This window comes from Hyperolius riggenbachi, chromosome 10 (assembly GCF_040937935.1).
Source record: "Hyperolius riggenbachi isolate aHypRig1 chromosome 10, aHypRig1.pri, whole genome shotgun sequence".
Classification (NCBI taxonomy): domain Eukaryota; kingdom Metazoa; phylum Chordata; class Amphibia; order Anura; family Hyperoliidae; genus Hyperolius; species Hyperolius riggenbachi.
The window spans coordinates 257,353,157-257,377,411 of NC_090655.1; the positions used below are offsets into that span (position 1 = coordinate 257,353,157).

The 24,255-nt window shown below is 42.7% G+C and overlaps 1 protein-coding gene across 1 annotated transcript in view; it reads left to right on the plus strand.

The window, feature by feature from the left end:
- LOC137535280 (zinc finger protein 208-like) overlaps positions 1-24,255 on the plus strand; it is a 171,541-nt gene that overhangs the window by 60,460 nt on the left and 86,826 nt on the right. The window contains exon 5 of the mRNA XM_068257100.1: positions 11,807-12,778. Coding sequence (XP_068113201.1) covers positions 11,807-12,778 — 972 coding nt within the window. The remainder of the gene's footprint in view (positions 1-11,806; positions 12,779-24,255) is intronic.

Here is a 24,255-nt window from a genome sequence, read left to right on the forward strand (position 1 = left end):
TTTGTCTTGTGATTGCATGGTTTATCACACAGCTGACAGCTGTTACCCTCGACTGCTGACAGCTGTTTCTTCAGAGCCACTGTTTCATGTCCACATAACAACCGATTGAACTTGTGTCAAGAAGGCGGACCAATCAGTGAGCACATTATTCTGCCACGAGGATGTTGCTTTTATAATCCGGAGTGCCCAGCAACGCTATGTCAAGTGAGACAAATGGGCGTTTGTCAAAGGCAAAGGCTGCTGTACTCCAACATGCACATGTGAGGACCAGCCCTTACTCTGACAGAGGATTGCTGTAGATACCCGTCTATGCTGGACTGGTGAGAGCCCTTCCTTGTATTATGGTGCTTGTACTACTGATGGACGGATGCCTGGTCACAAACACAGACTGCCTCAGGTTCTTATAGTCTGGGGACTTTAGGAAGGTCTGTGCTAATGGCAATGAGAGGTTCACACTGTGGCAGATGCAGAACAGTGTGTTCATATCATATCCTAAATGGATAAACTGTGCCCCGATGCCATGTCTGTCAAGATGTTTACACATCGCCACCATTGTGCGTTCCGGTCCCTTACTATTACCACTGTAATTGTTGCCAACTTATCCCTTTAAATACGGACACATTAACTATACAGAGCTTGTGGCTAGTTGGATGCAGTTTGGGCACTGATTGTGTGTAAGTAACCTTGGGCCCTGCATAACTCTGATGTGTCAGTATTTAAAGGGATGATTTGGTAACCCTGACAACCACCATTCAGGTCCTCCACTGCTGCTAGACTTAGGGACAAGTGCTTGGATTTAAATCAGAGTCCCAGCTGAAGCAAAGGACTCTCATTGGATTGTAAAAGAACAATGGCAATCCTAGCAAGAGGGAGGATTCTGTATGGTCCTCCATGAACCAATGAGAATCCTTCCTGGTGACACAAAGTATTCCCATTGGACTAATGTAATCCAATGAGAGCCCTATGCTTCTTCCAGGGCTCTAGGGTATATACATCAGTGGGCCTCTAGTCCATTAGCGGTGGAGAACCCGCATGGCTGTAGAAAATGCAGATGACAGGTAAGTAGATCTGGAATGGAAGGGAAAAACAGCCTAGTGAGAATGGACAGACATGGATTCTGTGAGCAACCACAGCATCTGCAGTCTCCACAAAAATTGTGCCTGTCATGGAACATGTATTCCTACTCTGCTCCATTGTGGTGGAAAGTGTGAATGTATCCGATGGTTAACATAGGATGTGTTTACACTTCCCCTTGTGCCCTGCTGAACCGGAGCGTTTCTTACTGGAGTGTGAACCGGCCCTGAGGGACAGCTAGGCATGTGCTGTTTGCATGTAGCATGTTTGTGTGATACACATCCGGCTGGTGTTCTCTCTTGTCTGGTTGCTCCTTTTGACAAACACTGTTGTTAAAGGGAGTTCCGAAGTAGGGTAACCAAACACAGAGACAATGGGAGCCCAAGTGGTGAAGTGTGTCACAAGAAGAGTTATGGAAAACAAAAAGGACTAGGTTACTCTCACAAAGGAAGGTTGCACAAGGGGCAACCAACCACTGAAAGCAGGTGGAGATCTATAAACCCAACTCCACTCGGGTGTCCGGTTGGAGCTGGAGGTGGTCGCACTCTTGGGGAAAACAGACGGTCCTTTCGATGGTAAATCCTCTAGGTACCAATGTACACCCCTCAGAGGTGCTCTGTACTCTGATACAACTCTGGCACTTAACTTTATTTGGCCTGAGGAAGTGGGTGCGGACCCATGAAATGCGTTGCCTGTGCTTATTAAAATTAATATTTATATGAACGTGTCGTTATTGAGGTAAGCCACCTCTATTTTTCTTTTTCTTTTTTTAGCTGTTTTATCTATGTCTGGGTGCCTTTTAATCTTTTAAAAAAAAATTATTTTTTTTTAAGGAAGTTGTTCTTTTTGTTTGCTGTTTATCCTGTTAAAGGCCAAATACAGTATTTGATACCAGTAACATTTTTGATACATGCAATTAGAGCGTAGTCCTGCTTTTGTTGTACATTTGTGACATTTGACTCCAGCACTGCTCCCCTGAATTCAGGGTTTTGCTGATCACTCAAGGTTTCCCTTTCCTCACTCAGATCCACGTGCATTTCACTTATTCTCCTGACTGTTCTCCTAGGTGATATATTCTCACCTTGTCCATAAAATGCCTTTCAAACCACCAGCAAGTAAGAAAATATTTAAAATAATTTTGACACTGCCTTTTCATCTACTTTTTGATACTTTTTCAACTACAAGATGCTGAAAAGTTATTTTAAACGGGGTGAAAAATGATCTCCTAGGAGAAAACCCAGGCGATAAAGTGAATTGCATATTGCCCTCAGTCTTTTGTTGCAGTATTAAAGTGAACCAGAAGTGGCATAAGACACAGTGAGATAAACATATACACATATGGTATTAGCCCTACTAAGAAATTACATGAAGCCCCTTTCTATTTTATGTTACAGGAAGAGTTGAAATATTTGAGTTGTTATCTATGCAAAAGAGTTTCTCTGAGCTTGTCCAAAAAATGTGTCAAACTCAGTCCTGTTTTCTGAAGAGCTTAAACAGCCAAGAATCAGGGAAAGACAGCTTGAGATGAGGTTTTCAGGAGAGTTCAAAGGGTCCTGACTTCTGCTTTGTTTTACAGCTTAAAAAGAAGAGTGCGGATTCTAAACTGCAACTGTGACTGTCTGATAAAAATGTTATGAATAAAGTCATATACCTGAAAATAAAAACTGAAAAGTATACAATGCTTTCCTATGGGGGAAAAATGCATGCAATTTGCGTGCGTTTTTACAAAATAAATATGATATACTGTTTTTCCACATAAAAAAGGCAGATTATAAAAAAATTGCACGTGAAAAATGCACCTGCAAATACATAAACGAACACAAGACTGAAAGAGACTCTGTAACAACATTTTCAGCCTTATTTCTTCTTTCCTATAAGTTCCTATCCCTGTTTTAATGTGGTCTGGATTACTGCAGCCTTTTCTAGTTGCACTATCTCTGTAATATATCTAATCTTCTTTTCTTTGTCAAGCTTTGTCGATCCAGAGAGTAAAGATCTGCCTCTGCTGTGATAGGGACAAGTTATGCACTCTCCCTCCAGGCTCTGTGTGTGCGCTTTTAGTATTCCTCACAGACAGTGTGTGAGGCTTGTAGTATCCTGTAACATAAGATATATATATATATATATATATATATATATATATTCACACATACATACATACATACACACATATTAGTGTGTGTGTGTGTGTGTGTGTGTGTGTGTGTGTGTGTATATGTATGTATATATATATATATATATATATATATATATATATATATATATATATATATATATATACACACGAACGCGCGCACGCATCACTTCCTGGTTAGCGGCCATGTTTTTTGTTTGTAAACACTGCCTAAAACTGGCAATTAAAAGCCAGGATCGTGGCGGGGAGAGGCGGGGAACAGCAAATGGGGACCCAGGAGATCACAGTGACTCGATTGGTATGTTTTTTATTGTACAAATCGGAGAGTGAAGATTCTCTTTAACCCTATTAAATGCAGAGAAAATGCTGAAATGCTCAGACATGGCACAAACTCATGGTTTTCTGCACAGACAAGTATATTCACAAGGCTTGGGCCTATTAACCTTTAACCACCTCACAACTGAGGGGATTTTACCCCTTCAGCACCAGAGCAATTTTCACCTTTCAGTGCTCCTTCCATTCATTCGCCTATAACTTTATCACTATTTATCACAATGAAATGAACTATATCTTATTTTTTTCACCACCACTTAGGCTTTCTTTGGATGGTACATTATGCCAATAATTATTATTTATTTTATTCTAAATGTTTTTTAACGGCTACCTAACACTGCTACTGCCTATAGAGTGTGTCCTAGTGGCTTTAACTCTTGCGCTTTGAGTCCACCAGGAGAAAAGCGCAATATAATTGTTGTGTCTTGTCTTGTGGCCCTGGTGAGACCCCACTGCTAACCAGTGGCGTAGCTAAGGAGCTGTGGGCTCCGATGCAAGTATTACATTGGGGCCCCCCAAACACTCTATACATAACAACTGATACGGCGCACCAAAACCTGCCAATGGCAACTACAGTGTCTGAGATGCAAGAAGGGGATGGGGAACAGTTTGTTAATGATTACCACTATTCAAAGTATCTATAGAAGTGATTATTATGAGCATAGGACCAATTGAGAGCTAATAATGCAGTTGAGGGAGGTCCCATCGGGGCCCCTCTAGCCCAAGGGCCCCGATGCGGTCGCTACCTCTGCACCCCCTATTGCTACGCCCCTGCTGCTAACAGTTTCCCATTTTGAATAACGATTGTATTACATGGCTATGTGCAGGTAATCCCACAGTCTGCAGTTAGTCTATTCACCACAAGATGGCGACGTCACGTCTCCCAGGTGGAACGCACAAATAGGAATAAATTAAGCCAAAGACAGGAAGCATATACCACAGCAGACGTTGTTGGAAGAGGTAATAGTGTGATTGTTATTATATATTGAAGTAATTGCCATACAAGAGACTTTTATATAATTGCTGTGACTTTTCTAGTGGCCCCCCTACATGTGCCATAGATTATGGCTGGCATCTCTTCTTCCTAGTAATAATTCAGTCACATCACAGAGACAAGAGAAGATGTATATGGACTATAGCCATGTCCCTCCAGTGCCGGCATCTCACCTTCCTAGTAATAATTCAGTCACATCACAGAGACAAGAGAATATGTATATGGAATATAGACATGTCCCTCCAGTGCTGGCATCTCACCTTCCTAGTAATAATTCAGTCACATCACAGAGACCAGAGAAGATGTATATGGAATATAGCCATGTCCCTCCAGTGCTGGCATCTCACCTTCCTAGTAATAATTCAGTCACATCACAGAGACAAGAGAAGATGTATATGGAATATAGACATGTTCCTCCAGTGCTGGTATCTCACCTTTTCAGTAATAATTCAGTTACATCACAGAGACAAGACTACAAATACATCCAGTTCAGCCAGCCCCCCCCCCCCCCCCCCTTCCCTGTATGCAGTGTTCCCCCAACCCAGTAATGCTATTTCTTTCCCAGTACAGCCATGTCCTCCCTGTGTACCCCAGCATTGCCATTATCCATTGGTGTGTAATGTCCTCCCACCCCGGAAATGCAATTTCTTTCCCAGTATATATCCCAGTATATATTTGGATATTAATAAGGAAATGTATGGAGGGGGTAGCTTATGTAGAGCTTTGTAGGTTAGGGATAGGAGTTTTAACTAGGTCCTTTAGGTGTTTGGCAATCAATAGTGGGATTGGCAGAGAGGGGTGGCATCTTAAGAGTGGGATTGGAGGTGGGTGAGACAGGCAGCAGAGTTCAGTAGGGACTGGAGAGGTACCAGTGTGGCTTTGCTGGCCACAGAGTAGGACACTGCAGTAATCAATGTCTCCTGCCGCCCTCCCAAGCCCATTAGTTCCATTTCTCCCCCAATTGCCACATCCACCTCTCAGTATTGCCTACTTCTTCCAGCCCTAATGCAGAGTAGCACAGGGAAGACTGTACAATCCAGATTATCTTCCTGTCATTATCTGGCATAACCCAGTCATCTCGTAGAATGAAGGCACACTTGCTTCAGTTTATCAATAGGCCTGAGTAGAAGCCTATCTCTGTAGTGATGGAGATTGCGGTGCTTAGGGAGGGACTGGGCTGCATCTTTTGGGAACAAAATGGTGTCATCTGGATAGAGTAGCACTTTTTCCTCATATTTAAAAGCCCTGCATTTCATTATGCAGGAGGAGCAGTATTTAGAAGAACACAAGGACCTCTACAAGGACACCATGATGGAGAATCAGCTACCCCTAACAGTATCAGGTAAGAGGAGACTTTCATTTTTTGTAAAAGAGAGAGCAGTATAGAGGGTCCATCTATATCCCCCTTCATCTAATAAACACTAGGGACAATGTATTCAATCAGTGTGTGTGTTTCCTACAGATGGATCCAGTTGCAGAATCCCACCAGAGAAAAGTACAGGTCCTCTTTATTCCCGGGATTGTCCACAAGAAGATCCTACCATCCCCCACTATTATCAGGTAGGTGGGGCTGAGGGTCTTCATAGACTCCAAACTATATGGCATGTTTCCCTTCTGCGTATGCTGTTATCACAAATTTAATTACCTCCTGTTTTGTGCACTTAGGGTGGAGAACTGATGCATGTAAATGTTAAGGTTAAAGAGGAAGAAGAAGACACAGATGTGAGGAGTGATCAGCAGTCTATGGAGGAGGGTGACATGATGAGGACAATAAAAGAGGAAGAAGAAGAGACGTATGTGAGGAGTGTTCAGCAGTCTGCAGAGGAGGATGACATGATGAGGACAAGTAAAGAGGAAGAAGAAGAGACATATGTGAGGAGTGATCAGCAGTCTGTGGAGGAAGGTGGCATGATGAGGACAAGTAAAGAGGAAGAAGAAGAGACATATGTGAGGAGTGATCAGCAGACTATGGAGAAGGGTGACATGATGAGGACAAATAAAAAGGAAGGAGAAGAGACATATGTAAGTAGAGATCAGCAGTCTATAGAGGAGGGTGTCATGATGTGGACAATTAAAAAGGAAGAGATCTATGCCAGGTGTGATCAACAGTCTACGGACAAGAATTACTTGATGGTAATAATTAAAGAGTTAGAAGAAGAGACGTATGTGAGGAATGATCAGCAGTCTGTGGAGGAAGGTGACATGATGAGGACAAGTAAAGAGGAAGAAGAGTCGTATGTGAGGAGTGATCAGCAGTCTATGAACGAGAGTGACACGATGGGGACAAGTGATCAGCAGTCTATGAACGAGAGTGACACGATGGGGACAAGTGATCAGCAGTTTGTGGAGAAGGGTGACATGATGAGATCATCTAAGGAGGAAGACCTTTTTACAGGGAAGAAAATTGGTGAGTTATAAACATAAGATATTTAAAAGATTTCTTAGGCTGACAATGTCTATTATACATTACTGTACACTGATTGGGCATAGTAGGGCTGACTTAGTGTTACTGGCCTGCAATAAGCTGATAATGGTCACTCTACATTACTGTTCACAGACTAAGGGTGACTAATGCTGGGCATACACGGGTCGATCCGGCGGGCGATTAGCCGCCGGATCGACTCCCGCCGCTTCCCCGCACGTCTGCGCGTGCACCTGGTTCGATTCCCGCTCGTCTCCGACGCCGCTTCTTATCTTCCGCTCGATTCACCGCTATTGTCCACCCGCGGGTATCGAGCGCGGAATCGATACCCGTGGTCATCGGACACGTTGGATATTATCAATCGAGCCATCAGCGGCTCGATTGATAAGCCTGCATCGAGCCGTGTATGCCCAGTATTAGTGTTACTGGCCTACAATAAGTTGATAATGGTCACTGTACGGTGCTGAACACAGATTGGTCACAGTAGGGGTGAGTTATTCTGGGCATACACCGACTCTTTTGTCTTTATCAATCGAGCCGCTGATGGCTCGATTGATAATATCCGACAGATCCGATGACCTGCCGGATAGATTCCCCGCTCGATCCCAAGCAGGACAAGCGGGAATCGATCCGCGCGGACGAGTGGGGACGCGGCGGGAGTCGATCCGACGCCTAATCGGCCGCCGGATTGACCCGTGTATGCCCAGCTCCTGTGTTACTAGCCTGTAATAAGCTGATAATGAGTCACTGTACATTACTGTACACAGATTGGTCACAGTAGGGGTGACTTAGTGTTACCAGCCTGTAATAAGCTGATAATGAGTCGCTGTACATTACTGTACACAGATTGGTCACAGTAGGGGTGACTTAGTGTTACTGGCCTGTAATAAGCTGATAATGGTCACTGTACATTACTGTACATCGACTGGTCACAGTAGGGGTGACTTAGTGTTACCGGCCTGTAATAAGCTGATAATGGTCACTGTACAGTACTGTACACAGATTGGTCACAGTAGGGGTGACTTAGTGTTACCGGCCTGTAATAAGCTGATAATGGTCACTGTACATTACTGTACACAGATTGGTCACAGTAGGGGTGACTTAGTGTTACCGGCCTGTAATAAGCTGATAATGGTCACTGTACATTACTGTACACAGATTGGTCACAGTAGGGGTGACTTAGTGTTACCGGCCTGTAATAAGCTGATAATGGTCACTGTACATTACTATACACAGACTGGTCACAGTAGGGGTGACTTAGTGTTACTGGCCTGTAATAAGCTGATAATGAGTCACTGTACATTACTGTACACAGATTGGTCACAGTAGGGGTGACTTAGTGTTACCAGCCTGTAATAAGCTGATAATGAGTCGCTGTACATTACTGTACACAGATTGGTCACAGTAGGGGTGACTTAGTGTTACTGGCCTGTAACAAACTGATAATGGTCACTGTACATTACTGTACATCGACTGGTCACAGTAGGGGTGACTTAGTGTTACCGGCCTGTAATAAGCTGATAATGGTCACTGTACAGTACTGTACACAGATTGGTCACAGTAGGGGTGACTTAGTGTTACTGGCCTGTAATAAGCTGATAATGGTCACTGTACATTACTGTACACAGATTGGTCACAGTAGGGGTGACTTAGTGTTACCGGCCTGTAATAAGCTGATAATGGTCACTGTACATTACTGTACACAGATTGGTCACAGTAGGGTTGACTTGGTGTTACTGGCCTTTAATAAGCTGATAATGGTCACTGTACATTACTGTACACAGATTGGTCACAGTAGGGGTGACTTAGTGTTACTGGCCTGTAATAAGCTGATAATGGTCACTGTACATTACTGTAACCAGATTGGTCACCGCAGAGGTGACTTAATGTTACCACTTTAGGAAGGATGGATAGATGAGGGGTAGATGAGAAGGTGAGAGAAGGGAGAGGAGACATGGGGTGGAAGGATAGGTGAGGGGTGGATGGGTAGGTGAGAGACGTGTGAATAGGCATGAGATGAAAGGATAGGTGAGGGGTGGATGGGTAGGTGAAAGTTGGGAGAGAATACATGGGATGAAAGGATAATAATAAATGTTACCCACTTTGGCTGAAATAACTGCAGTGAGACACCTCCATGTTTCCCAGTTGGTTTGAGGTTTGTTTACCTGAAATGTTCTATATGGTTTACACCCATTTGGTGTCTTATGTACTGCTTTCCAAATAATTACATTTTAGGCTCATCTGTTCAATGAACATTATTTCGGGAAGGCCTAGTCTTTGTCTGTGTTCTCTCTGGCAAACTTCAGTCTGAGATTGTTGTTTCTCTTAAAGAGCAAAGTTTTTCTCCTTGCAGGGCCAGAGCTTCCATAGGGTACAACTGGGTAATTACCCCAAGCTCCACAGGGACTTTACAAATCTGGGAACTGTAGAGGTCAGAAGTTTATGGTCTGTACAGTGTGAAAATTTAAGGGGCACCAAATTAATTTTTGCCCAAGGCCTATTTTTACCTAAAATCATCCCTGTACCTTACATACCTCCCATGCAAGTTGTTGTTGTGCAGTCTCTTTCTGACTGTAGACGCATACACTTTAACATCAACAGACCCTGCTCTAGGTCCCCTGATTACATTTTTGGAGACTACTTTTAGCATCTTGCAGCTTGTGTAAATGGCCAGACCTGTGCATGTTGGCAGTTGTTTTGAAAGTCTTCCACTTATAGAATATTTTTCAGACAGTGGAATGACTGACTTCTAAATCTTTTGAGAATTTTCTAAACTCTCTGCAGATTTATAAGATGCCGGAATCTTCAACAATCTTCTTGCTGAAGGCCTCTAATGTCTCTTTTTATCTCACCATGGGCTCACTCTCATATCAATGGTCAGGTGCCCTCCAAACTAAATGTTCAAACTGCAGACCTCCTTTAGAATCAGAATCAATTTTATTAGCCAAACATGACTGGGTTGCACCTGGAATAGTATTTGGCTCATTTAGGGAACATACAGGGCACAGAATAGGAGGAAGACCAGAACAGATTAACAATAAAAGCATCTGTGGTACAGCATGGCAATCAAAATAGGTCAGTGATAACAATAACAGCTGTCAGGTAGCAGCAGCAGCAATGGCTGCAGCTTCTGGTGGTATAAAAGAGAGGGTGACTGCAGGAGAGGTGGAGGCATAGCAAGAGTTCAAGAGTTTGACAGCAGAGGAAAAAAAGTGTTCTTGTGCCTTGAGGTCTTGGTGGATGTGGCATGGAGCTGGGTGATGATGTTCCAACTATGTTCACCTGATGTCATACATCTGTGTGAGGTTTGAGACATCTTAAAGTGGGATGAAACTCCATATTAAATGAAATAATAATATAAATCATCAAATAAGACGTTATTTCTTTAGCTTAACTGTTCTTGTTGTTTTTTGTGTTCACTGTCAGATTTAAGAGAAATGTGACAAGAGAATAATATTTCTGTTAGTTTCCATCTTCACTCTTTCTCTGTGATGCCAAAAGGGACATCACTTCTGCCATTTTCCTCTTTTTTTCTTAATAAACTCAGCTCAGTGTTTATTTACTGCTTATTTTACAGCTTACTGTCCCTCCTACAGCTAACATAACCTGATAACAGGTGTACATCACTGTGTAAACTTATCAAAGAGGGGGGTGGGGATCTAGTTACCTCCTGGTCCTAGTGTCCTTACCTTATCTAAAATGGGAAGTTTCTGTCATTTGCATTTTGACATAAGCTTGTTACTGTAACTAAAAAAAGACTTCCCACAATCATGTTGGCACTGAGCAGTTTAGCACAGACATACAGACCAGGTTAATTAAAAAAAAAAAAAAAAACGGGACATATAGGGACCTATTTTAGAAAAAAAATGTTTACAAATATATTTTGGGCACTAACAATTTTTTAGGCAATTTTTTCTTTGGATGTTACAACTCCCTTTAAAGGAATACTGTAGGGGGGTCGGGGGAAAATGAGTTGAACTTACCCGGGGCTTCTAATGGTCCCCCGCAGACATCCTGTGCCTGCGCAGCCACTCACCGATGCTCCGGCCCCGCCTCCGGTTCACTTCTGGAATTTCAGACTTTAAAGTCTGAAAACCACTGCGCCTACTTTGCCATGTCCTTGCTCCAGCTGTTGTCACTAGGAGCGTACTACGCAGGCACAGACCATACTGGGACTGAGCAATACACTCCTGGTGACGTCAGTGGGAGCGAGGACATGGCAATGCAGGCGCAGTGGTGTTCAAACATTAAAGTCTGAAATTCCAGAAGTGAACCGGAGGTGGGGCCGGAGCATTGGTGAGTGGCTGCGTGGGCACAGGATGTCTGCGGGGGACCATTAGAAGCCCCGGGTAAGTTCAACTCATTTTCCCCCGACCCCCCTACAGTATTCCTTTAAGTGGGGATTGATGTGGGAATGCCCTGATGACTCCTCACTAGAAAATGCATTTTTGTACAATTACATTTTGTAGAAGATTTTAAAAAGTTTTCTTCAGTTGAATTTTACAAAAACACATATATTCATAGGGTGTCCTAATTTTTTTTAACATAACAGTCGCTACTGTGAGTGTCTGAAAACGCAAGTTATTTTCTTTACATTCGTATAATTGTTACTCTCAGAATTCTCTAACAGGAAGTGATGATGTTTCTCTATTTGCAGGGCGGAGTCCTGGCATCAGGAACCTCTCAGAGACTCGTCTCTCTGTATCCACAGACTGTACAACGGATGATGATGTCACTGGACAAGAGTCTCCTGCAGATATCCTGGCTACCTTAAATATTCTGCCAGACTCCCCTCACCTGTCTAATCCTAAGGGGCCTCATCCCCAGCACAGCTCTCCCCCTGCTGGAGGGTCTTATTCCTGTTCTACATGTGGAAAATGTTTTGTATGGAATTCAGGTCTTGTCATACATATGAGGGCTCACACCGGAGAGAAGCCCTATTCGTGTCCTGAATGCGGGAAATGTTTTGCACTGAAATCACACCTTGTCACACATGAGAAATCTCACACTGGAGAGAAGCCCTATTCATGTGCTGAATGTAGGAAATGTTTTGCACTAAAATCACACCTTGTCAGACATAAAAAATGTCACACTGGTGAGAAGCCCTTTTCATGTTCTGCATGTGGGAAATGTTTTGTACAGAAAGAACAACTTGTCATACACGAGAGATCTCACACTAGTGAAAAGCCTTATTCATGTGCTGAGTGTGGGAAATGTTTTATACAGAAAGGACATCTTGTCAGACATGAGAGATCCCACACTGGTGAGAAGCCCTTTCCATGTGCTGAGTGTGGAAAATGGTTTCCCCGAAAATCAGTGCTTGTCATACATGAGAGATCTCACACTGGTGAGAAGCCATATTCATGTGCTGAGTGTGGGAAATGCTTTGTTTATAAAGCAGCACTTGTTGTACATGAGAGAACACATACTGGTGAGAAGCCATATTCCTGTGTTGAGTGTGGAAAATGTTTTTCACTGAAGTCACACCTTAGCAGACATAAGAGATCTCACACTGGAGAGAGGCCATATTCGTGTGCTGTGTGTGGGAAATGTTTTGTACAGAAAGGACAACTTCTTACACACGAGAAAACTCACACTGGTGAGAAGCTGCATTCATGTGCTGAGTGTGGGAAATGTTTTATAGAAAAGGCACAGCTTGTCAGACATGTGAGATGTCACACTGGAGAGAAGCCATTTTCCTGTACTGAGTGTGGGAAAAGTTTTGCTCACAAATCAGTGCTTGTCGTACATGAGAGAAGGCACACTGGCGAGAAGCCCTATTCATGTGCTGAGTGTGGGAAATGTTTTGCACAGAGAGGACATCTTATTACACATGAGAGAACGCACAGGAGTGAGAAGCTGTATTCCTGTACTCAGTGAAATAATTTGTTTCTAGCAGATTTTCTCCATTATACTGCCTTGACTCATCTACAAAGATATTATAAGGTCTTCTGGACTCCCATGAGCTCTGACCTCAGTTAAAGGGAACTAAACTAAGAAGGATAGGGATTTTTCCTGTTAAAATAATACCAGTTGCCTGAGTCTTCTGCTGTTCCTTTATCTCTAATACTTTTAGCCACAGCCCCTCAACAAGCATGCAGACCAGATGCTCTGACTGAAGTCGGACTGGATTAGCTGCATGCTTGTTTCAGGTGTGTGATTCAGATACTACTGTAGCCAAAGAGATCAGCAGGACTGCCAGGCAACTGGTATTATTTAAAAGGAAACATCCATATCACTCTCAGTTAAGGTTCACTTTAAGGGAATATCAGTGTATAAAATGTTGCATTTTACTCATGAAATTATTATTATTATTGATTTAGCATTAACATATTCCATGGCGCCGTACAAAATACCAAAAACAAACATAGGGTACATGATAACACAGGCAATGGTATACATCAGCTATGAACACTGGTACAAAATAAATATTTGGTAATAACAGTGACAAATGTAACATTATGAATAAAATGTATAACAGAATAAAAAAAATAAAAAATTCCAAGACGCAAAAGGGTGAGAGAGCCCTCCCCTTGTGAGCTTACAATCTAAAGGAATGGTGGAGGGAAAGTAAAATCATATTTCATAGGTGACAACACAAGAGACAAACTCCCATATGTGGCTGGCTGATGTACAATCCTGAATCTCACTATGAACGGGTTCTGTCCTGACAAATACTGGCCCAGTGCTAATGCAGGCCGAGGAGGCAGAAGGGCCAGAGAATTGGGGTGTCTGTGCTGAGTTCTGCAGTAGAATAACAGCCTTAGGACCATGCAGTGAGGTTTACATGTCACTGGTGCCCTCAGTGAGCTGTTCAAACAGCTTCTTGACCATGGCTTCTAAAGGTGCGTACACACACCTGATTTCTTCAAACTATGGGTCGTCCGGCTCGCCCGCGGGGTGGCCATTCTGACGACAGTTTGCCGGTGTGTACAGTCTGTCAGCAGGCTAATAAGGCTGGTTTTGACTGATCCGCTCGGTGGATCGGTCAAAACCAGCCTTATCAGCCTGCCGTCAGACTGTACACACCAGCAAACTGTCGTCAGAACGGCCACTCCGCTGGCGGGTCTGACGACCCATAGTTTGAAGAAATCAGGCATGTTTACGCACCTTAACTCAGCAATGCTGAGACTATATAATTGGTTCTGATTGGGATTATGTTAATAATCTGCAGTAAAATGTGACTGCAAATATACTAGTTACAATCATACCATCCCTCCTGCAGTTGTTTCTACTTTACCACAATTATTTCCAGTCACAAAAAGAGCAAAACACAGACTGATCTCTGTGAGGCTGGGGTGAGGATGGAAAGCTGGGTTTGTAGAACTGATCAGTGTGCTGCCAGTAAATTAACCAGCAGTGACTGTGTTGGATTAGCTCGGTTTCATGCCTGTGGAAATGTGTATGCTTAGTGAAATTTAAATGTTAATTCCAACATTAGAGATGTTTCCTGTGAGCGGATTGTGGTCCTATAACTCCTCAGTGCTACCCCCTGTGAAATGCTGCAGAAAACTCTTGTAAAATCAATAAAGATCTTTCATCACAAAGGTGCTTTATTTGCATGTTTTGGTTACAGCAGACTGAGAAACCAGAAACTTATTATATGACACTAAGATACAGTCATGAGTTATATTACAATAATATACAGTTACGAGTTTTATCACAATATGTAGTTACGAGTTATTATATGACAACAATATATAGTCATGAGTTATTTTCCAATAATATACAGTTAAGAGTTACTGTATATGACAATAACATACAGTCAGGAGTTATATGGCAATAATATACAGTTATGAGTTATATGATGATAATATACAGTCAGGAGTTATGTGACAATAATATATAGTGGGGATTCACCCCTAAGACTACTATGGACAGGTTTTTACTTCAGCAAGACATGTACAGATTGTACCGTCAGATCAGACTTCAAGTGGATCCGAGATAAGACATATAGACAAGTTACTTGTTATAGTTAGTTTTTTATCTAAAGTTTAGATAGTTTACACAGCAAATCTAGCTGCAAACAGCTTCAACAGTTTATGATTATTTATTCATGTGATACAATGAGGGTTGCCATGTTCTGTTTGAACACAGGCAAACTGATAGCATCTCCAGCCCTCAGCCTGTGAAAACTTCACTCCCCTCTCCTCCTCCCTCCTTCCCTCTGCCTCTGAAATCTCTGGCTAGTAACCTCCTCCTCCTCCTGCCCAGACTGAGCTCCCATAATTCTTGGTACATGAGTCTGAGAATGCCAAGGCACTCTGAAGCTGTGGGTGAGGCTTGTTTAGTTTATAGGGAATTGGAGTATTAAAACAAAACAAAAAAAAGTATTTGGCTTGAGGAATGCCCTATAAACTATATGAAAGGAACCCAAATGTACAATGAGTAAAAGTTTTTCTCAGATCCACTTTAAGGCCCACTTTGCCCTATGCCCAGGGGTAAATAGAGGAGGAGGTCCCTCCAGTTTGTCAAGCCGCTTTTTTAGTCTGTCTCCTCGCAGTAAATTTGTACCACCAACTACTAATTCAGGGGTTGAGGCCTTTATAACTAGAGTCTCTAGAGATATCAAGGCACTGTTAGATGCCTCCCCCCCCCCCCCCCCCCCACTGATTATACATTGCATAACCTGTCTGAAGCTGAACGTTCTGCCTTGTTGAAACTTGGTACCCGGAAAGACATTATTGTGAAACCGGCCGACAAGGGCGGAGCCCTTGTCATATTAAATATGAGAGATTATGAAAATGAAATACGTTCTCAATTATCGGATAGCTCTGTGTATAAACGCCTCCCTGGGGATCCTATTAACAGTATGAAAACCACATTGGGGTGTATATTGGAGGATTCCCTTAAAAAAGGAATTATTGCAAGAGACCTTTATGACTATTTATATGTACAGTGGTAAACATAGTGAGCTTCCAGTGGCCAAGCACTGTATGGACAAGAGACACAAGGATAGTGATCTCAAATGTATGGTGATAGACTATATATCAAAATTGAGGAGAGGTGGTGACCGCATCACAAAATTAAAACATGAAGTGTTTTGGATAGATAAATTAGGGACTTTGTTTGCGTCTGGATTGAATAAGGAATATGACCTGCATTTGTTTTTGTGATTGTTTTAGGTCACCATGGATGTTTTCTACATCACAATGGAACCACTGGTTTGTTCTGAATATGGACTTATTTTCTACTTTTACTTACAGTTAAACGTGTGATTTAACACTGGAGATGTCACAGTTTTTGTTTGTTTGGACTGGTATCCATGCAACTATGAGTTCACTTCCATTGTGGAAGTGTGTGTCTGCGTGTATGTATGTATGTATGTGTATATATATATATATATATATATATATATATATATATATATATATTTTTTTTTTTTATATATTGTTCTATTTCCTGTTTGTGATTAGCTTCACAAAGGACGGGGATGCCCGAAACTGCCTGTACAAATCTTTGTTTGGCTCCAATAGAAAGCATTGTGTGCTGCAGGCCCTTGTGGACATTCTATATTGCACTAAGGACCTGGGGAATCCTCTGACTGAATGCATACATCAACAACCCTTGTGAGGAAATACTAGGGGCGCCGCTAATCCATAGCATATATATATATATATATATATATATATATATATATATATATATATATATATATATATACACACACATACACAGTGGCTTGCAAAAGTATTCGGCCCCCTTGAAGTTTTCCACATTTTGTCATATTACTGCCACAAATATGCATCAATTTTATTGGAATACCACATGAAAGACCAACACAAAGTGGTGTACACGTGAGAAGTGAAAAGAAAATCATACATGATTCCAAACATTTTTTACAAATAAATAAATGCAAAGTGGTGTGTGCGTAATTATTCGGCCCCCTTTGATCTGAGTGCAGTCAGTTGCCTATAGACATTGCCTGATGAGTGCTAATGACTAAATAGAGTGCACCTGTGTGTAATCTAATGTCAGTACAAATACATCTGCTCTGTGAGGGCCTCAGAGGTTGTCTAAGAGAATATTGGCAGCAACAACACAGTGAAGTCCAAAGAACACACAAGACAGGTCAGAGATCAAGTTATTGAGAAATTTAAAGCAGGCTTAGGCTACAAAAAGATTTCCAAAGCCTTGAACATCCCACGGAGCACTGTTCAAGCGATCATTCAGAAATGGAAGGAGTATGGCACAACTGTAAACCTACCAAGACAAGGCCATCCACCTAAACTCACAGGCCGAGCAAGGAGAGCGCTGATCAGAAATGCAGTCAAGAGGCCCATGGTGACTCTGGACGAGCTGCAGAGATCTACAGCTCAGGTGGGAGACTCTGTCCATAGGACAACTATTAGTCATACACTGCACAAAGTTGGCCTTTATGGAAGAGTGGCAAGAAGAAAGCCATTGTTAACAGAAAGCATAAGAAGTCCCGTTTGCAGTTTGCCACAAGCCATGTGGGGGACACAGCAACCATGTGGAAGAAGGTGCTCTGGTCAGATGAGACCAAAATGGAACTTTTTGGCCAAAATGCAAAACGCTATGTGTGGCAGAAAACTAACACTGCACATCACTCTGAACACACCATCCCCACTGTCAAATATGGTGGTGGCAGCATCATGCTCAGGGGGGGGGGGCATCTCTTCAGCAGGGACAGGGAAGCTGGTCAGAGTTGATGGGAAGATGGATGGAGCCAAATACAGGGCAAACTTAGAAGAAAACCTCTTCGAGTCTGTAAAATACTTAAGACTGGGGCGGAGGTTCACCTTCCAGCAGGACAATGACCCTAAACATAAAGCCAGGGCAACAATCGAATGGTTTAAAACAAAACATATCTATGTGTTAGAATGGCCCAGTCAAAGTCCAGATCTAAATCCAATCGAGAATCTGTGGCAAGATCTGAAAACTGCTGTTCACAAACTCTGACCATCTAATATGACTCGGCTGGAGCTGTATTGCAAAGAAGAATGGGCAAGGATTTCAGTCTCTAGATGTGCAAAGCTGGTAGAGACATACCTTTAAAGACTGGCTGCTGTAATTGCAGCAAAAGGTGGTTCTACAAAGTCTTGACTCAGGGGGCCGAATAATTACGCACACCCCACTTTGCAGTTATTGATTTGTAAAAAAAATGTTTGGAATCATGTATAATTTTCGATCCACTTCTCACATGTACACCACTTTATATTGGTCTTTCACGTGGAATTTCAATAAAATTGATGCATGTTTGTGGCAGTAATGTGACAAAATGTGGAAAACTTCAGGGGGGCCGAATACTTTTGCAACCCACTATATATATACATACATATACATATATTATACAGTTATGAGGTATTATATGATAACTAGCTGACCTAAGCCCGTTTAAAAACGGGCTCTAGGTCTGTCACTGTCGCATGTCACTGCACATGCGCCTGCCGCGCGTGCACACGTCCGCCCCTTGGCCCTGTCCTCCCCTGCAAGCCGCGTCACTCCCCTTCAGTGTCTCTGCGCCCCTGCACATGCGCACTACAGAAAAACACACACGGACATGGGACGCAGAGACACAGGGGTTTTATTAGGTAGCATGCGAGAGGGCATGTGGGAGAGCCGCATCTTGTTCTTTTAAACATTTGCGCATGTGCTGGCTGATTGTAGGAGTGCTGCATGCGTCCCTGTGGTTGCTATGGGAACAGGGATGCTGTACGCAGAGCTGGTGATAAGTGGCGGCTCTCCCTTATGACTCGCGCGGTGTATGAAAGAAAAAAAAAACTTCCGTTGACTCAGCTCGGAAGCTTCTTTTTTTTTCACTGCGCGAGTCATAAGGGAGAGCCGCCACTTATCACCAGCTCTGCGCACAGCGTCCCCGTTCCCATAGCAACCACAGAGCTGAGTGAAGAAAAAATGATTTATTCTTAAGAAAAGTATACATTTATTACACAAGAGCCGCACCAGAGTAGTTAGGCAGAGCAACAAATTACCATCAGCTCTGTGCACAGCGTCCCTGTTGCCATAGCAACCACAGGGACACGCAGAGAGCTCCTACAATCAGCCGGCACATGCACGCAGGTTTAAAGGCACTGACGCAGGGACAAAGCAGGACGCAGAGACAGTGGGACATTATATAAAGAGATAATACACAGTTAGGAGACTGGGAGGAAACGAGTACACAGAGGACAGTCATGCGAACACTGACTGAAACATACAAACTGCAGGATGAAGATGGTGCGTGTGAAGCATAGCATTCATGTGTGTGCTGGACAGGACACAATCGGCCTGAACCATGGACTGGTGGTGCAAGCAGCACATGGTAATATTAGCAGTACTAACACAAGCTAAGTACTGCATGTTACATAATTAGTGCAACTCCACAGTACATGGGTGATGCGGGTGTTGCTATGGTAATGCATGTTATTATTGTTATATCTCCATTCCTAGCTATTTACGCCAATCGGTATGAAGTGGCCCTGGTGCTGCCGCGCTGTTTACACCAATCGGCGTGGAGCAGTCGTTAGGCAGTTAATCTTGTGTAGACGCAGCGGGGTATAATAGACACGGTGTAGAATTTTTAAGGAGAATAATCTGTCTCTAGCAGAAACTGTGCTTCCTCAGTGGTCTCTGAGGAAGCCGGCGGTTTTGCCGGCGTCACACGTGTCAGACCTCCGTTCTGAGGGTGGCTGCGGCGCACTCTATGGGCACTGGCGTGGGGCTTTCGAGCAGGTAAATTGGAAGAGACCCTGTTACTTGCATTGTTTACCGCTGTTGTTGCGCTGGCACTAAGCAATATTTGGACATTAGGACTGACTCTCCCGTTGCACTTTATAGATTAGGACCTCCCTTCCTATCATGCTGATCATTGCACTTTGTTTCTTGCACTATTTTGCATAACTAGTTTGTATAGGTTGAAACAGTACTGTTATTGACATTATCTGTCTGATTAATTGTGTATTTCTGATACTTGCACTGCTGGTTTCACTATTATGCCTTATACCAAATGATTCTGGGTTGTCAGGGCCATTGTTAACAATTGTTTGCACGAGATCACTTGCTGTATTTGGATAACTGTGTTCTTCTGCCCTCTTTTGATTGTGATATATGAATTATATCTTCATTTTTGACACCTGCTGCTAGCTGCCACATTGCCAGTGTATATACAATAATACTAATTTTCTCAGCCACTCTACCCTTATTATGGGGTGTTTTTATTACTGTTCTTGTCTACCCTGTTTTGTGTAATCTATGGTGTTGTATTGTGTAGTCTTTTATATGTACTATTAAGGATTAATAAAACTATATATTTTTCATACGCTTGGCAAAGATGGTGCGTTGTGAGATCTTTTCTCTTTGGTTTAGAATCTAGTACACGCTCTAGAAATGCAAATTTTCCTTATTATAGTATTACTTCTTGTGCAGTGCTCTCTGGTACTCTTTGTTCCCTCTCTAGCAGAAACTAAGTCCGATTGAAGATCGGATATAGAGGTCTCTAAATCCTCAGCATCCAAGTCACGGACTTCAGCGTGCCATCTATCAATGCATTAGTCAACTTTCCTGCCTTCATTACAAAGCAAACAATCATAGGTAGCTGAGAGAGGTTTATCAGCCCTTTCAAGGATATAAAGGGATTCTAAGTAATTCAAGCCAATGGACAGAGGATTATTGTGAAATTGGGCCTGCATCGCACGTTGCAACTGTAAAAACCAGAAGAACATTCTATTATCCAGGCTATACATGTATTTACAGAAAAACTGTAACTAAGGATTGAACTTCAACCCAATCAGTAGTGGACACCGCCTTTCCCATGAGAAATCTATTCCATTTCTCAAACGGATCGTCGGGGCTCTGTATGGCTGATATTGTGGGGAAACCCCTCCCATAGTGTGATGTCAGCGCTTCACAGCACTGAGGTACTGACATCATACTGTGGGAGCCTTGTTGCACTGTGGGAAATAACAGCTGTTTACAGCTGTTTCCAACTGCCAAAAATGCAAGCAGCATCTTCCAGTGACATCACCTGCCAGCAGTAAAAATGTCACCATGTGATAAATGTCTGAATGTAAATCAGGGAGAGAAAAGATTTTACAATGGGCAAACACTGACAAAATCATTTATACATAATTATTGTAAAAACCAAGCACTTTTTTATTACATTATTTTCACAGCAGTTCCTCTTTAAGCTCATTAAACTGCACCGGAACGCCCTGGGGGGGGGGGGGGGATGTGTTGTAGGTTCTTAATGCCAAAGCCGCCCACAAAGAGGGATCTGGTATGGATAAAAAATGCTCCAGGTGTGGATTACCCCAAAGGGGGGTGAAGGGTGACAACAGGCACGGCTGCCTAACTAGCTTGGTAGCACATTCCCACGCCTCCAAAAGTAGCAAACATTGCAGGAGTGATAGGATAAGAGCACTTGGGACCTCTGAATGGGAGGCAAGTCAGGGCCTCATAAGTGCAGGGTTAATAGGTGATCGCCCAAACCACCATCTTACCATGACACACATGGCTGCCAAAAAGTGTAAGTAGAAATTAGGCAGAGCCAACCCTCCCAATCAACCTTCAGCTTCAAAGTCTCAAGAGAAATTTGTGGGAGTTTGTTTGCCCAAATGAAAGAGGAAACAATTTGGTCAATTTGGTTAAAATATTTTTGGGAAATCCAGCAAGGTGAATTGCGTAATATATAGTTAAATTTGGGCAAAATAATCTTTTTTATGAGGTTGGCTCTGCCTTTGAGAGATAGAGGGAGAGAAGCCCAAGTCTTGCATTTAAGTTCAAATTGATGGAGAATGGGCAAAATGTTGAGCCGGACAAACTGTGTTTGATCTAGGGCAGTGATCTGCAAATTTGGCTCTCCAGCTGTTAAGAAACTACAAGTCCCACAATGCATTGCGGGAGTCAGACAGTCACAGTCATGATTCATAAAGGCAAATGCATGTGGGACTTGTAGTTCCTTAAAGAAAACCTGAACTGAAAATAAAAAATCAAAATAAACATACACAAGTCATACTTACCTCCTGTGTAGTCTACTCCTCAATCTATTTTTCCTCTCCTGCGTCCGGTTTGTCCACTGTGATCAATGGAATTCTCCGTCCTCCATTTTGAAAATGGCTATTACCCCCTAACAGCTTCCTGGTCAGCACACTGTTAAACTGGAACATCGCCCACTTGAGCCATAGGGAAACATGGACACATCAGTTCTCCTCTCAGCTGTAACTGACAGCAACTCATATATAACTGACAGCAACTGATATATTTCAGTTCTGACAAAATGTTGTCAGAACTAGAAGGGATCACTGTAAGAAGAAAAAGGTGAGCTTCTGAGAGGAACTGATGGCAAGGTAACTATGTAATGTTCATTTGAAGTTACCTCATGTGTTTATTTTAAATAATTTTACTCAGTACAGGTTCTCTTTAACAGCTGGAGAGCCAAGTTTGCAGATCACTGATCTAGGGTGACAGCGATACCCAGGTATTTAATTCATCATATCCATTGCAGAGGGACATCAGAGGGTGCTGTATTAGAGTTAGGATTTAAAGAGACACTGAAGTGAAAAAAATATGATATAATGAATTGGTTGTGTAGTACGGATAATTGCTAGAATATTAGAAGCAAAGAAAATATTCTCAAATATTTATTTTCAGTTATATAGTTTTTTTTTTTGTTTTTTTTATAACATTGCATCATTCTCTAATATTTGCAGTTTACACACTACTCAGCATTCTAAATGATTTTACAGAGCAGCCCAGTGAACTTTTGACCTGTCCTCTGCAGAAGAAAAAACAATACAATGACTGACAGTTGAGATAACAAGCTTCAGAAGACAGAGCTTTCTGCAACTTTGAAAGTCCTGGAGTTCAATGGCTCTTTTGCATAGATAACAATTGGAGTTTTTTTTTAACTCTTCCTGTACTGGAAACAATATTATACATATGTCTCTGCTCCTAATGTTTTATTTCTTAGCTGTACTACACATGCAAATTATTATATCATATTTTTTCAACTTCAATGTCTTTTTAAGGGCAAAACTGAGGACTTGTCTCAATTTATTTTGAGGCCTGAGACATCACCAAAGTCCTGAATCAGACATAAGTCCGTTCTTAAGAACCCAGAAGTGTCATTCAGAAAAAGAAAGGTGTCATGAGCACAGAGGGCAATTTTGTCTTCTAAACAACTCACCCGAAGACCCACTAAATCACTTGACAACCAGACCTGGATGGCCATAGGCACTAATGCCACAACAAAAAGTAGAGGAGATAAAGGGCACCCCTGCCTAGTACACGATGATAAGGGAAATGGCAGGGAGACATCCATGTTAGATGTAACCGTAATGTGCGAGGTGTGTATAATGTGTGTGTGTTATCTTATTCTGACTGAGAGGTCTATGTCATGACACTGAGGAAGCCTGCAGTGGGTGGTGCAATGTGTTTATGGGCGTACTATCAATTCCCAACAGGGGAGAGCTATTCCTGACCAGCCCCCTTTTCCTGCCTTCTGGAATGTTGTGATTAGCAGTGGGGGTGGCCAGCTTGTCCCTGGATCTAGCAGCCAGAGCACTGTGAGTGGGTCTGCAGATCAGGAGGACAGTGTGGAGGAGTTCTGGTGGTGAGGAGGTGGTAAGTCACCAACACTGCTGACAGCTTCTGTATGGCTCTATGTATGTGCTCTCTGCCTGTTGCATGCTAACTACTGTACATGCTTTTGCAAGAACAACTTCTTAAAGGAAATCTAAAAGGCAAAAAATGAAAGAAAGGAAGGAAAGAAAGAAAGAAAAGCAGTTTAACTTACCTGGGGCTTCTTGCAGCCTTTTAGAATCATGCTGTGCCCATGTCGTCCTTTGAAACCCTTCAGTCAGCAGCAGTGACCCCCGCAAAGCTGGCCGGCCACATGCCTCCTTGCCGCATCCCCATTGCCAGGTACATTCTGCACATGTGCAGAATGCAAAAATCGCTACTGTGCATGTGCAGAGCTCACCCGGCTTAGCTCTCTAAGGGCTGCGCATGAGCAGTAGCCTCTGACTAGTCCCGACCAGACAGCTTTCAGGGGGTCACTGCTGCTCGCTGGAGTGTCTCGGGAGGACAGTGCGGGCACAAGATTACTCCAGGGGGCTTGCAAGAAGCCCCAGGTAAGTTAAATTGTTGTTGTTTTTTTTGCCTTTAGTAACCCTTTAACAACGCGCTTTGGCATTGCTGCGGACATGGTATACAGTTGTTGTACCTGACACTCCTGTTTGCTGCATAGTGTATTGTAAACTTGATACTAGGGGAGCAATTTAAGAGTATTATTCTAATTTGGATGACCCCTCAATCCTGTGTGATATATTGATCTTGCTT